We start from the raw sequence: 15,908 nt of genomic DNA, 5'->3' as shown, positions 1-15,908 counted from the left end.
AAAGCGAGGAGGTAAGCACGTTCCTGGCTTGAGAAAACCTCCGGGCTCTGGTAGCCAGCGACTCGGCGGGGCTGCAGGGCGGCCAGGCGGAAGGGTAAGCCTCCCTCCGCTCCGCTCCGCTCCGCTCCGCCCCGCCCCGGCCAAGTAGCCCCGCCCCCTCGCCGCCCCGCCTCTCCCGGCGCACCGGGCAATCCTGGCTGTAGGTGCCCCGCAGTCGCGCCGGGAGCAGGAAGCATGCGCGGCGGCTGGGAGCTGGGGGACGTGGCTGGAGGCCCGCTGCTGCTGTGCGCCGCGCTGCTGGCCGTGGGCTGCGCACTGGGTCTGCGCCTGGGCCGCGGGCTGGGGGCTGTGGACCGCGGGGCGCTAGCCTGGCTCTGCTTCGACGCGCTGGTACACTTCGCACTGGTAAGTGTGGTCTCCTCGGCATCGAAAACGCGGGCGGACGCCGCCTTTCTTGGGACCCTTCCCTCCCTTGTCCCAGAGAGTTTCCAGAAAATGACATGGACGACTCGGCCGCCCCGTCCCCTGTGGCGGGAGACCCGGGAAACCTCTGGAGGCCGCGGTGCCCGTGGCCTTTGGCCATATGCTACACCTCTCCGAGGTCCCAAGTCTGTAAAATGAGAGCGCAGCCTCCCTATGGTGCCAATTCCTCTACCAAAAAAAAAAAAAAAAAAAAAACCCAAAAAGTCAGAAAACCATGAAAATTGTTATTCGTGTACGGTGTTGTTAGTCGGTTTGTAAACTGCCGAAAGGCCTTGGCTTACTTAACATCTTATCCTGCACATAAATGTTGAACGTAATTGAGAGAGTTTTTGAATGCCCCAGAGGGAGCAGGGAGAGGTGATGAGGCATGCTGGGCCCTGGACCAAAACCAGCCCCCCGCCCCGCTATAGTAGTCACCATTTATTGGGTGACGACTGTATGCAGGCACAGTACTGTGTTTAAAATTTCTGACCTATTTCTGAACACCCCGTAAGGTACTTATTACTGTCCCCATTTTACAGAGGAGAAGACGGGCCCTGCAAAGTTAGGTGACTTTATAGTGCCACACAACTGGCATGATTCAGAGTCAGGTTTAGTCTGGCTCCAAAACTTGCACTTTCTTTCACGCCAGGCCTTAGGAAACATATCCTTAAAAGTTCAACTCACTTTATAAATGGCCAGGGCGGTTGTATTTAAGGGATTCTATTGAAAATGCCCCCCTCCCTGTGCACGCACCTCTTATTTTAAAGCGTTGTTTAAAACTATGCCACAATATCTTTTTTTGCAAATTTGACCTTGCTTAAATCTAGGCAAACCTATAGCTAATGTGAAGCCACAGTCTATACAATCCATCCTCCTCGGCAGCTGCGGATTCAACCAGTGGAAAATAGAAAATACCAGAAAGAAAAAAAAAATTCCAGAAATTTCCAAAAAGCAAAACTTGAATTTGCCACCCTCACAACCTACTTCCCTGCAGCGATTTACATTAGCGTTTCCATTGTGTGAGGCATTAAAGGTAAGCTAGAGACAGTTAAAATATAAGGGAGGATGTCAGGTTCTATGCAAATACTACTCCGTTTTTACCTAAGGGACTGGAGCATTTGCGGATTTTGGTATCCCCAGGGGTCCTGGAAGCAGTCCACCTGAGGATACTGAGGGAGAGATGGAGTATTGAGAAAGAAAGAGAAAGCAAAGTTTTGGATAATCATCTAGGGCTATAGATATTTATCCGTTGGATATGTGAACATACCAGATGTTGCTGGAATGATGAAATTCCTTCTTTCCTAATAGTCAACTTGTGGAGATAACAGTAAATACTTCCCTTAACTTCTTTATTTATAGAATTGATTTTTAAGCTGTCACTGAACACAAGGTGTCCCAAAGAACAGGGGCAGTAATCAGGTTACTAGGCCCACTTAAGAGAGTATTATATTTTAGACCCACAAAAAAGTTATAAAAACACTAAAACATATACACATATGTCTACCACCTGGTTTAAAATTAATTCTACTTTTCACGCACAGACTGTGACAGGTAGCACTACACACATCTCCATTTGTGGCAACTTGAGGTGTAGCCCCATGGTTGGAATCATTGCTCCACTCTCCCCCCTCCTTGTTCTGAAGGAAATGCCTCCCTGCCCCCACCCACGGCCCCATCTTGTGCCGTTTACCTGTCCCAGCTGCAAAACATCCCACTGTTTGAATGCACCATATCTTAGTTCTTTAATTCTAAAATACACATTTTTTCACACGTTGCAACAATGAATGACATAACCACTGTGGCTTCTTTTGTTGATATTTTATGTCTCTGAGATTGGGATATATCTTACATTGATGAAGAAATATAAATAAAAACAGGCCCGTTAATATTGGCTGGTTAAATTTACTATTTACACACTGTTTCAACCAGCATCTTGGTACACAAGTCTTAGAGATTGGTGAGAAGGCACTTGACTAAGTGGTTGAGGCCTGCAAGACAAATGCATGTCCGTATTATCTTTGGGATAATTGGGAGTTCGTTGCAAGAATGCCTAGAAATGTGGCAGGAGCTAAGATTGGAATGTAGAGGCTGGAGGAGATCTGAAACCACAACTCACTTGTTCCCACTAGAACCTGAGCTGCCTCTCCTCACCCCTTTTGCCTTTATTTCTCAAATAGAGATGTTTGGGTTTGTTGGCCGCCATCAAATGCAGAGCTCCCCTATTGGACAGAGTTTCAGACCAAGCATTCCCAGAGGTAGTTCACCTCCCAGATGTCCAGCCAGACTGTGGTTATTTGGGGCTGCAGAACTGACCTTCAGTTTAGTCAGCTATGGCCAAGATGAAGGTCTGATTCGTTTCCCATCTGGTAGGAGCCATGGTGACATACATGAGGAAATCAATGGCGAGACTCACCATCCCTCAAAAGTTGGCAATAGGCATTTCTTGCACTGGTGCTTCATGGGTTTTCCCTCATCTGCAATCTAAGTATAGCATTCTAGGCATGGCCAGAGCCTGGAAGCAGGATGTGTACTCCTATGTTTGGGAAACATCTGGAAGTCCAGATTGATTAGAGCACAAGATTTACATAGGGTAAGATTCCAGCAACATCTCTCCAACTGACAAACATCTACAGACCTAGATGATTATTGAAAACTTTACTTTCTCTTTCTTTCTCAATACTATAATCCTCCTTTGGTATGCATGGTAGGTTGCTTCCATGACCCCTGGGGATACAAAAATCCTCAAATTCTCAAGTCCCTTATATAAAGTGGGAGGACAGGCAGGAAAGGGAACTTGAATGACAGGTAAGACTTGGAGTTTTATTCTGTGGTAGGAAGCCATTGAAGGGTTTCAAGCAAGGAAGTATGGCCAAAGTAGATCTTTCAAAAGATAGTTTGGTGGTGGTGTAAGTCAAACTGTAAGGGGTCTGAGATTCTACCCTTCTTACAAGTTCAACAGGTTAGCCTGGTTGATTCCCCAAGCTCCACAGGGCAATACAGTGAGGGCCAGATGATACCTGTGCATGCTGGGGGTGCATTACAGGAGAAACCCCCCAAATTAGGCTCCCTTCTTTTTTTTTTTTGCGGTACGCGGGCCTCTCACTGCTGTGGCCTCTCCCGTTGTGGAGCAGGGAAGCCCAGCCTCCCTTCTTATATGGAGCTGCTGGTGACCTGCTCATACTTCTCTCTGGAGAGAGACTGTATCTTTACTCAGGCATGAAAACAAATCCCTGGGGAAGAGGAGGCGAGGTCTTTTTCTCAGGAGGGAGATGTCTCTAAGCTCTACTTCCCTGGAATGTCTCCTTACATAAATATTCTTAAATTATCTGTAAATGCCTGTGCTCAGACATCCCAGACAGTGCAGGACGAGGAGATAGTCAAGGAGAATTGTCTCCCAACAGGTGCAGGGTGGATTGGAAAGGACAGTTCAGGGGCGAGAAGATCAGCTAAAAGCAATTGTAGTATTTTAGGAGTGAGAAGAAAGAGCTGAGCTAAGGTGATGGTGGAAGCTAAAATGGGAGGAAAGATAAATACGAGAGACTTTGCAGGGGAGAATTTTGTAAGTCAAAGTGACCCCTTTTACATTGTGGGTGGAGATGATCTTGGGGTTTAGAACCTGGCCGACATGGATAATGTTGATAACGTTAACGAAGACAGGAAAGTCGGATTTTAGAACTGTGCATCTGGGGCTGGGGGTGTGGTTGAGGGGAGATGGCCAGAAGGCATTGAAAATGTAAGACCTGTTGGGAAAACAAGGCAGAATAGAGAGTTGGAAGTTCTTCACTGCCTTGGAGGAGACAACAGGAAGCCCTGGAGATGAGTGACTTCTGAGTAAGAGAAAACAGAAACGTGAAAAGGCTGAGGGATGACAGCAGAGTCTTTTAAAATGTCTGCATTGAACAATCAGGGAGAGGAAGATCAGGAAGGGGAGAAAGTGGGAAAGACCAAGAACAGGATAGTGCTGGGTCCTGGGACCCAAGGGAGGGAATTTCAAGATCCCTGTTCGATGCGCAGCACCATTAAAAAAATTAAAATTTAACATTTAAAAAAAGGTAAGGCTGAGCCAGGGCCTCTGGGACCAGCCATCAGGAAGTCAGTGGTAGAGTAGTATTGCTTGAATGGAGGGACCAGGAGCCAGAGGCAGGGGCTTAGCAGGTGGGATAGAGAAGAAGTGGAGGCTGCATATGCAAGACCTTCAGGAGATTTGGTAGGGAGAGTGTAGGGAGGCACCGGCTTAAAGAAAAATGGACAATCTAAGGGTTTTGAGTTTTATTCAGGGACCTTACTGAAGACTATGGCCTGGGAGACAACCTCTTGGGAGCTCTGAGGAAACTACTCCCAAACGATGGGGGAGAAACCAGCTTGTTTATGGTTTTTGGCTCAGGAATATGTGCAGTCAGCCTACATCTTGGTAAAAGATCACTGCTAGTCGCAAAGAGCAGATATCTCCAGTTAATGATATCAGTGCTTTTCCATGTAGAGGAAGATGCAAGAATCTGGGCTCTTAAAAATTCTTCCTGAGATATGCATCTAACTACCTGTGGGGCCTGTTTTTCTGAAGCACAGAGTGTCTCACCCTGTCTTTCATCCCAGGTTCCTCTCAGGGTGCGCTGTCAGCGACTGCAGTGGCTATTGACTTAATTCTTGTAGAGCTGGGAGCTGAGCAACACTCTTTGTTCTTCTTTGTTTACAAAGGAAAGCTCAAAAGACAGGCAGGGGCAGGCGAGAGACTCTGGGTTTAGGATGGGAAGGTCTGAGCATGTTTGTGAGCAAGAGCCTGGTCAAGGGGAGAGTGGGGGCAGAGGTGTGTGCACACAGACACCGTGTGCTGCCTGGCCGCGTGAACTGACCTCCAGCAGAGCTGCATCTGCCTGAATCTACCACTTGTCCTCTGCTCAAGCCCCTTGACTGGTCACTCCCACCTTTTCATCACTGTGGAGCACGACTTGGGCTTGTCCATCAGGGTGCAGGGCAGTTGTCACAGAAAATCTGGGCTGGGTAGTCTCTCCATTCATTCTGCCTTAACACCCATGGGTAGTCTTTCTTCAAGAAGTCCTGAGGCTGCTTAAGTCCCTATTGATTTGTGTATTTTGGACATTACCCTTTTCCATTTAACATCACCATCTGTTCTTCGCCTTCCACCACAATAACTTCAGCCTCCGACCTTGGGACTTTCTAAAAATTTCTTCCTCCTCCTACTTTACCATGAGGTCTGAAGTTGCCTTTTAATTCACCGTCTGTTACTGGCTCCTGTTTTTCTTTCCTTTTCTGGCATCATCATCTTCATCAGTTCTACTCTAAGATAGATATCCTCTCTGGTAAATGAATGTATAGTCCTTGTGCTGTTTGGTGAGCCTGATAAATCACAGTTAGTTTAGGTGTGTATTAGTGGTAAATGTTTATTATGGTTAATTTTACGTGTCGGCTTGACTGGGCCATGGGGTATAAAAAAAGATGTTTTTTTTAACATCTTTATTGGAGTATAATTGCTTTACAATGGTGTGTTAGTTTCTGCTTTATAACAAAGTGAATCAGTTATACATATACATATATCCCCATATCTCCTCCCTCTTGCGTCTCCCTCCCTCCCACCCTCCCTATCCCACCCCTGTAGGAGGTCACAAAGCACCGAGCAGATCTCCCTGTGCTATGCGACTGCTTCCCACTAGCTATCTATTTTACATTTGATAGTGTATATATATCCATGCCTCTCTCTCACTTTGTGCCAAATTACCCTTCCCCCTCCCCGTATCCTCCAGTCCATTCTCTAGTAGGTCTGCATCTTTATTCCCGTCTTGCCCCTAGGTTCTTCATGACCATTTTCTTTTTTCTCTTTTTTTTTCTTTTTCTTTTTCTTTTTTTCTTTTTTTTTTTTTTTTTTTGCAGTACGCGGGCCTCTCACTGTTGTGGCCTCTCCCGTTGCGGAGCACAGGCTCCAGATGCGCAGTCTCAGCGGCCATGGCTCATGGGCCCAGCCGCTCCATGGCATGTGGGATCTTCCCGGACCAGGGCACGAACCCGTGTCCCCTGCATCAGCAGGCGGACTCTCAACTGCGCCACCGGGGAAGCCCTTCTTTTTGTTTTTTAGATTCCATATATATGTGTTAGCATACAGTATTTGTTTTTCTCTTTCTGACTTACTTCACTCTGTATGACAGACTCTAGGTCCATCCACCTCACTACAAATAACTCAATTTCGTGTCTTTTTATGGCTGAGTAATATTCCACTGTATATATGTGCCACATCTTCTTTATCCATTCATCTGTCGATGCACACTTAGGTTGCTTCCATGTTCTGGCTATTGTAAATAGAGCTGCAATGAACATTGTGGTACATGACTGTTTGTTTTTTTTTTTACAACTTTATTGGAGTAAAATTGCTTCACAATGGTGCGTAGTTTCTGCTGTATAACAAAGTGAATCAGTTATACATATACATCTGTTCCCATATCCCTTCCCTCTTGTGTCTCCCTCCCTCCCACCCTTCCTATCCCACCCCTCTAGGTGGTCACAAAGCACCGATCTGATCTCCCTGTGCTATGCGGCTGCTTCCCACTAGCTATCTATTATACATTTGGTAGTGTATATATGTCCATGCCTCGCTCTCGCTTTGTCACAGCTTACCCTTCCCCCTCCCCATATCCTCAAATCCATTCTCAAGTAGGTCTGTGTCTTTATTCCTGTTTTACCCCTAGGTTCTTCATGACATTTTTTTTCTTAAATTCCATATATATATGTTAGCATATGGTATTTGTCTTTCTCTTTCTGACTTACTTCACTCTGTTTGACAGACTCTAGGTCGATCCACCTCATTACAAATAGCTCAATTTCATTTCTTTTTATGGCGGAGTAATATTCCATTGTATATATGTGCCACATCTTCTTTATCCATTCATCCGATGATAGACACTTATGTTGTTTCCATCTCCTGGCTATTGTAAATAGAGCTGCAATGAACATTTTGGTACATGACTCTTTTTGAATTATGGTTTTCTCAGGGTATATGCCCAGTAGTGGGATTGCTGGGTCATATGGTAGTTCTAATTGTAGTTTTTTAAGGAACCTCCATACTGTTCTCCATAGTGGCTGTATCAGTTTATATTCCCACCAAGAGTGCAAGAGGGTTCCCTTTTCTCCACACCCTCTCCAGCATTTATTGTTTGTAGATTTTTTGATGATGGCCATTCTGACTGGTGTGAGATGATATCTCATTGTAGGTTTTTTTGTTTTTTGGGGTTTTTTTGCGGTACGCGGGCCTCTCACTGTTGTGGCCTCTCCCGTTGCGGAGCACAGGCTCCGGATGCACAGGCTCAGCGGCCATGGCTCATGGGCTTAGCCGCTGCACAGCATGTGGGATCTTCCCGGACCGGGGCACGAACCCATGTCCCCTGCATCAGCAGGCAGACTCTCAGCCACTGCGCCACCAGGGAAGCCCCTCATTGTAGTTTTGATTTGCATTTCTCTAATGATTAATGACGTTGAGCATTCTTTCATGTGTTTGTTGGCAATCTGTATATCTTCTTTGGGGATATGTCTATTAAGGTCTTCTAACCATTTTTGGATTGGGTTGTTTGTTTTTTTGATATTGAGTTGCATGAGCTGCTTGTAAATTTTGGAGATTAAGCCTTTGTCAGTTGCTTCATTTGCAAATATTTTCTCCCATTCTGAGGGTTGTCTTTTCGTCTTGTTTCCTTTGCTCTGCAAAAGCTTTTAAGTTTCATTAGGTCCCATTTATTTATTTTTGTTTTTATTTCCCTTTCTCTAGGAGGTGGGTCAAAAAGGATCTTGCTGTGATTTATGTCAAAGAGTGTTCTGCCTGTGTTTTCCTCTAAGAGTTTGATAGTGTCTGGCCTTACATTTAGGTCTTTAATCCATTTTGAGTTTATTTTTGTATATGGTGTTAGGGAGTGTTCTAATTTCATTCTTTTACGTGTAGCTGTCCAATTTTCCCAGCATCACTTGTTGAAGAGGCTGTCTTTTCTCCATTGTGTATTCTTGCCTCCTTTATCAAAGATAAGGTGACCATATGTGCGTGGGTTTATCTCTGGGTTTCTATCCTGTTCCATTGATTTATACTTCTGTTTTTGTGCCAGTACCATACTGTCTTGATTACTGTAGCTTTGTAGTATAGTCCGAAGTCAGGGAGCCTGATTCCTCCAGCTCCGTTTTTCTTTCTCAAGATTGCTTTGGCTATTCGGGGTCTTTTGTGTTTCCATACAAATTGTGAATTTTTTTGTTCTAGTTCTGTGAAAAATGCCAGTGGTAGCTTGGTAGGGATTGTATTGAATCTGTAGATTGCTTTGGGTAGTAGAGTCATTTTCACAATGTTGATTCTTCCAATCCAAGAACATGGTATATCTCTCCATCTGTTTGTATCATCTTTAATTCCTTTCACCAGTGTCTTATAATTTTCTGCATACAGGTCTTTTGTCTCCTTAGTTAGGTTTTTTCCTGATATTTTATTCTTTTTGTGGCAATGGTAAATGGTAGTGTTTTCTTAATTTCACTTTCAGATTTTTCATCATTAGTGTATAGAAATGCAAGAGATTTCTGTGCATTAATTTTGTATCCTGCTACTTTACCAAATTCATTGATTAGCTCTAGTAGTTTTCTGGTAGCATCTTTAGGATTCTCTATGTATAGTATCATGTCATCTGCAAACAGTGACAGCTTTATTTCTTCTTTTCCGATTTGGATTCCTTTTATTTCTCTTTCTTCTCTGATTACTGTGGCTAAAACTTCCAAAACTATGTTGAATAATAGTGGTGACAGTGGGCAACCTTGTCTTGTTTCTGATCTTAGTGGAAATGGTTTCAGTTTTTCACCATTGAGGACGATGCTGGCTGTGGGTTTGTCATATATGGCCTTTATTATGTTGCGGTAAGTTCCCTCTATGCCTACTTTCTGGAGGATTTTTATCATAAATGGGTGTTGAATTTTGTCAAAAGCTTTCTCTGCATCTATTGAGATATCATATGGTTTTTCTCATTCAATTTGCTAATATAGTATATCACATTTATTGATTTGCGTATATTGAAGAATCCTTGCATTCCTGGGATAAACCCCACTTGATCATGGTGTGTGATCCTTTTAATGTGCTGTTGGATTCTGTTTGCTAGTATTTTGTTGAGGATTTTTGCATCTATGTTCATCAGTGATATTGGCCTGTAGTTTTCTTTTTTTGTGACATCTTTGTCTGGTTTTGGTATCAGGGTGATGGTGGCCTCGTAGAATGAGTTTGGGAGTGTTCCTCCCTCTGCTGTATTTTGGAAGAGTTTGAGAAGGATAGGTGTTAGCTCTTCTCTAAATGTTTGATAGAATTCGCCTGTGAAGCCATCTGGTCCTGGGCTTTTGTTTGTTGGAAGATTTTGTTGTTGTTGTTGGAAGATTTTTAATCACAGTTTCAATTTCAGTGCTTGTGTTTGGTCTGTTCGTATTTTCTATTTCTTTCTGGTTCAGTTTTGGAAGGTTGTGCATTTCTAAGAATTTGTCTATTTCTTCCAGGTTGTCCATTTTATGGGCATAGAGTTGCTTGTAGTAATCTCTCATGATCCTTTGTATTTCTGCAGTGTCAGTTGTTACTTCTCCTTTTTCATTTCTAATTCTATTGATTTGAGTCATCTCCCTTTTTTTCCTGATGAGTCTGGCTAATGGTTTATCAGTTTTGTTTATCTTCTCAAAGAACCAGCTTTTGGTTTTATTGATCTTTGCTGTTGTTTCCTTCATTTCTTTTTCATTTATTTCTGATCTGATCTTCATGATTTCTTTCCTTCTGCTAACTTTGGGGGTTTTTTGTTCTTCTTTCTCTAATTGCTTTAGGTGTAAGGTTAGGTTGTTTATTTGAGATGTTTCTTGTTTCTTAAGGTAGGATTGTATTGCTATAAACTTCCCTCTTAAAACTGCTTTTGCTGCATCCCATAGGTTTTGGGCCGTCGTGTTTTCATTGTCATTTGTTTCTAGGTATTTTTTGATTTCCTCTTTGATTTCTTCAGTGATCTCTTGGTTATTAAGTAGTGTATTGTTTAGCCTCCATGTGTTTGTATTTTTTACAGATTTTTTCCTGTAATTGATATCTAGTCTCATAGCGTTGTGGTCGGAAAAGATACTTGATACGATTTCAATTTTCTTAAATTTACCAAGGCTTGATTTGTGACCCAAGACATGCTCTATCCTGGAGAATGTTCCATGAGCACTTGAGAGGAAAGTGTATTCTGTAGTTTTCAGATGGAATGTCCTATAAATATCAATTAAGTCCATCTTGTTTAATGTATCATTTAAAGCTTGTGTTTCCTTATTTATTTTCATCTTGGATGATCTGTCCATTGGGGATAGTGGGGTGGTTAAAGTCCCCTACTATGATTATGTTACTGTCAATTTCCCCTTTTATGGCTGTTAGTATTTGCCTTATGTATTGAGGTGCTCCTATGTTGGGTGCATAAATATTTACAATTGTTATATCTTCTTCTTGGATTCATCCCTTGATCATTACGTAGTGTCCTTCTTTGTCTCTTGTAATAATCTTTGTTTTACAGTCTATTTTATCTGATATGAGTATTGCTACTCCAGCTTTCTTTTGATTTCCATTTGTGTGGAATATCTTTTTCCATCCCCTCACTTTCAATCTGTATGTGTCCCTAGGTCTGAAGTGGGTCTCTTGTAGACAGCATATATACAGGTCTTGTTTTTGTATTCATTCAGCCAGTCTGTGTCTTTTGTTGGGAACATTTAATCCATTTCCATTTAAGGTAATTATCGATATGTATGTTCCTATTACCATTTTCTTAATTGTTTTGGGTTTGTTTTTGTAGGTCTTTTCCTCCTCTTGTGTTTCCTGCTTAGAGAAGTTCCTTTAGCATTTGTTGTAAAGCTGCTTTGGTGATGCTGAATTCTCTTAGCTTTTGCTTGTCTGTAAAGGTTTTAATTTCTCTGTCAAATTTGAATGAGGTTCTTGCTGGGTAGAGTAATCTTGGTTGTAGGTTTTCCCCTTTCCTCACGTTAATTATGTCCTGCCACTCCCTTATGGCTTGCAGAGTTTCTGCTGAAAGATCAGCTGTTAACCTTATGGGGATTCTCTTGTGTGTTATTTGTTGTTTTTCCCTTGCTGCTTTTAACATGTTTTCTTTGTATTTAATTTTTGATAGTTTGATTAATATGTATCTTGACATGTTTCTCCTTGGATTTATGCTGTATGGGACTCTCTATGCTTCCTGGACTTGATTAACTCTTCCCTTTCCCATATTAGGGAAGTTTTCGACTATAATCTCTTCAAATATTTTCTCAGTCCCTTTCTTTTTCTCTTCTTCTTCTGGGACCCATATAATTCGAATGTTGATGTGTTTAATATTGTCCCAGAGGTCTCTGAGACTGTCCTCAATTCTTTTCATTCTTTTTTCTTTATTCTGCTCTGCAGTAGTTATTTCCACTATTTTATCTTCCAGGTCACTTATCCGTTCTTCTGCCTCAGTTATTCTGCTATCGATTCCTTCTAGAGAATTTTTAATTTCATTTATTGTGTTGTTCATCACTGTTTGTTTGCTCTTTAGTTCTTCTAGGTCCTTGTTAAACGTTTCTTGTATTTTCTCCATTCTGTTTCCAAGATTTTGGGTCATCTGTACTATCATTATTCTGAGTTCTTTTTCAGGTAGACTGCCTATTTCCTCTTCATTTGTTAGGTCTGGTGGGTTTTTACCTTGTTCCTTCATCTGCTGTGTGTTTCTCTGTCTCCTCATTTTGCTTAACTCACTGTGATTGGGGTTTCCTTTTTGTAGGCTGCAGGTTCATAGTTCCCGTTTTGTTTTTTTGGTGTCTGCCCCCAGTGGCTAAGGTTGGTTCAGTGGGTTGTGTAGGCTTCCTGGTGGAGGGGACTAGTGCCTGTGTTCTGGTGGATGAGGCTGGATCTTGTCTTTCTGGTGGGCAGGACCACATCTGGTGGTATGTTTTGGGGTGTCTGTGGCCTTATTATGATTTTAGGCAGCCTCTCTGCTAATGGGTCGGGTTGTGTTCCTGTCTTGCTAGTTGTTTGGCATAGGGTGTCCAGGACTGTAGCTTGTTGGTCGTTGAGTGGAGCTGGGTCTTAGCGTTGAGATGGAGATCTCTGGGAGGCTTTTGCCGTTTGATATTACGTGGAGCCGGGAGGTCACTTGTGGACCAGTGTCCTGAACTTGGCTCTCCCACCTCAGAGGCACAGCCCTGACGCCTGGCTGGAGCACCAAGAGCTGGTCATACACACGGCTCAGAATAAAGGAGAAAAAAAAAAGAACGAAAGAAAGAAGAAAATAGAATAAAATAGTTATTAAAATAAAAAATAATTATTTAAAAAAATTTTAAGTATTAAAAGAAAAGAAAGAAAGAAAGAAGAGAGCCATCAAACCAAAAAACAAATCCACCAATGATAACAAGCGCTAAAAACTATACTAAAAAAACAGACAAGCAAACAAAAAAAATAATGGACAGAACCCTAGGACACATGGTAAAAGCAAAGCTATACAGACAAAATCACACACAGAGCATACGCATACACACTCACAAAAAGAGAAAAAGGGAAATATATATATATATATATCCTTGCTCCCAAAGTCCACCTCCTCAATTTGGGATGATTTGTTGTGTATTCAGGTATTCCACAGATGCAGGGTACATCACGTTGATTGTGGAGATTTAATCCGCTGCTCCTGAGGCTGCTGGGAGAGATTTCCCTTTCTCTTCTTTGTTCGCACAGCTCCCGGGGTTCAGCTTTGGGTTTGGCCCCGCCTCTGCGTGTAGGTCTCCTGAGGGCGTCTGTTCTTCGCTCAGACAGGACGGGGTTAAAGGAGCAGCTGATTCGGGGACTCTGGCTCACTCAGACAGAGGGGAGGGAGGGACACGGAGTGCGGGGAGAGCCTGCGGCGGCAGAGGCAGCATGACATTGCACCAGCCTGAGGCGCGCCGTATGTTCACCCGGAGAAGTTGTCCCTGGATCCTGGGACCCTGGCAGTGGCGGGCTACACAGGCTCCCGGGAGGGGAGGTGGGGATAGTGACCTGTGCTCGCACACAGGCTTCTTGGTGGCAGCAGGAGCCGCCTTAGCGTCTCATGCCCGTCTCTGGGGTCCACGCTGATAGCCGTGGCTCGTGCACGTCTCTGGAGCTCCTTTAAGCGGCGCTTTTAATCCCCTCTTCTCGCGTTCCAGGAAACAGAGGGAAGAAAAAGTCTCTTGTCTCTTCGGCAGCTCCAGACTTTTTCCCGGACTCCCTCCCGGCTAGCTGTGGTGCACTAGCCCCCTTCAGGCTGTGTTCACACCGCCAACCCCAGTCCTCTCCCTGGGATCCGACCTCCGAAGCCCCAGCCTCAGCTCCCAGCCTCCGCCCGCCCCGGTGGGTGAGCAGACAAGCCTCTCGGGCTGGTGAGTGCCGGTTGGCACCGATCCTCTGTGCGGGAATCTCTCCGCTTTGCCCTCCGCACCCCTGTGGCTGCGCTCTCCTCCGTGGCTCCAAAGCTTCCCCCCTCCGCCCCCGCAGTCTCCGCCTGCGAAGGGGCTTCCTAGTGTGTGGAAACCTTTCCTCCTTCATGGCTCCCTCCCACTGGTGCGGGTCCTGTCCCTATTCTTTTGTCTCTGTTTTTTCTTTTTTTTTTTTTTGCCCTACCCAGGTACGTGGGGAGTTTCTTGCCTTTTGGGAGGTCTGAGGTCTTCTGCACAGCGTTCAGTAGGTGTTGTGTATGAGTTGTTCCACATGTAGATGTATTTCTGATGTATTTGTGGGGAGGAAGGTGATCTCCACGTCTTACTCCTCTGCCATCTTGAAGCTCCTCGGTACCCAGATATTTTGACAAACGTTATTCTGGGTGTTTCTGTGAGGGTGTTTTTGGATGAGGTTAGTATTTAAATTGGTAAAGCAGAGTGCCCTCCCTAACATGGGTGGGCTTCATCCCATCAATTGAAGGCCTGACTAGAACAAAAAAACTGGCCTTTCCTCAAGTCAGCAAGAAATCCTTCTGCCTGACTACCTTCAAACTGGGATATTGGCTTTGTACTGCCCTCGGACTTGAACTGAAACAGTGGCTTTTCCTGGGTCTCAAGCTTGCTGACCTTCAGACTAGATCGCCACCATTGGTTCTCCCTGTTCTCAGGCCTCTGGACTTAGAACTACATTAGCTTTCTTGGGTCTCTAGCTTGCTGACGACTCACCCTGCAGATGGTGGGACATGTCAGCCTTCACAATTGCATAAGCCAGTCCCTTATGATAAATCTCTTTAGATAGATAGATAGATCTAGGTAGATAGCTAGACCTATATATACGTATAGATTTAGATATAGATATAATCTCCCAGTGGTTCTGTTTCTCTGCAAAACCTTAGTATAAACTTAGAAATGGTGCCTAATTAAAAGCCTAGGGAATAGCACCCATAATGACCCACTGTCCATTACTTAGGGTGTGGGTAGACAGCCCTTGTACTTCTGCAGACCAAAATTCAGTCTGTTTTCTAACATCATGAAGAAGGATGTTCCTTAGCAATAGGGATAGCTGTCTATGTAGCCACATCTCAGAAATGACGTGTTTTTCTGTTGTTCCTCATTTCCACAAAATTTGAATGCCTGCTGGGGTACTTGCATCTTGCTGTGCTAGATGCAAACAAAATGGATGGCCCTTGTCCTCTCAGAGCTTATGGAATAGCAGAGTTTTTCTCCTATTGTTTCATTTGGAGAATAATAGGTACTAATATCACTCTCAATGTGAAACCCATATGAGAAATTTCTTTTGCAGATAAGTGCTAGGAGAAGCTTAACTTCTCCTTAAAAAATTGGTCTGTCTATTTCTCTCTGGCAGCAAGAACAATAGAAATGTTTCTCCTTTTCACTTTGGCTGCTTGGTAACTCAGAATCACGTTAAGCTCTATAATAACAACAAAAGATGGTCTGCATATAGACATTCTTAGTGACCCTGATCCAAATTCAAGGTAAATTATATATATTTTACCATTTAATGAATGTTTTTGTTGTAATTGACCTAAAATCTTTTGTATAAGGAGGAAGTATGTAAATACTTCAAAAAAGTTTAATACAAGTAAAATTTATTTCCTTTGAAATGGAAAAGATACTCTAGGGAAATATCATTTGTCCTTTATAACACTAAGCACAATTTGTAGCTGTTTTGTCTTTCTCTGTCTCTAGTACCTGGCATGTTTGCCTGGTTTGTAGGAGCTATTATGGAATATTTGTTAATATTGAATGAATGGAAGAATGATTCTATCCTTTCAGTTTATAGCAGTATCAGTCATTTACATTTTAAGCCTCAAATTGCTTGGATATCTAAAATGTCAGTTCTTTTTCTATGTCAGACAGTCTTTTAAAACAAAATTTATTTAAATTGTATATTTCCACAATCATTGCAAAACATAACATTTATATATCTAAAAGGAAGAAAAATTACCTAGAGATAATTATTGTTAGTATCCTTTTTTTTTTTT

General features: G+C 43.2%; 1 protein-coding gene across 2 annotated transcripts in view; it reads left to right on the top strand.

Moving 5' to 3' along the window:
* The window catches only part of EBPL (EBP like), a gene marked incomplete at its 3' end in the record, with an annotated part of 43,179 nt that continues 27,271 nt past the window's right edge, over nt 1–15,908 (top strand). The window contains exon 1 of one of the 2 annotated variants that reach the window (XM_079721558.1): nt 1–94. Coding sequence is in view for 1 of the 2 variants with exons in the window: in XM_079721559.1 (XP_079577685.1) it covers nt 235–405 (171 nt within the window). Of the gene's footprint in view, nt 95–204; nt 406–15,908 lie in introns of those variants that run through there. The other variant, XM_079721559.1, reaches the window with a different exon arrangement.

The sequence above is a fragment of the Hyperoodon ampullatus genome, assembly GCF_949752795.1.
Source record: "Hyperoodon ampullatus genome assembly, chromosome: 16".
NCBI classification, from domain to species: Eukaryota; Metazoa; Chordata; class Mammalia; order Artiodactyla; family Ziphiidae; genus Hyperoodon; species Hyperoodon ampullatus.
This window is presented reverse-complemented; position numbering and strand designations above follow the sequence as displayed.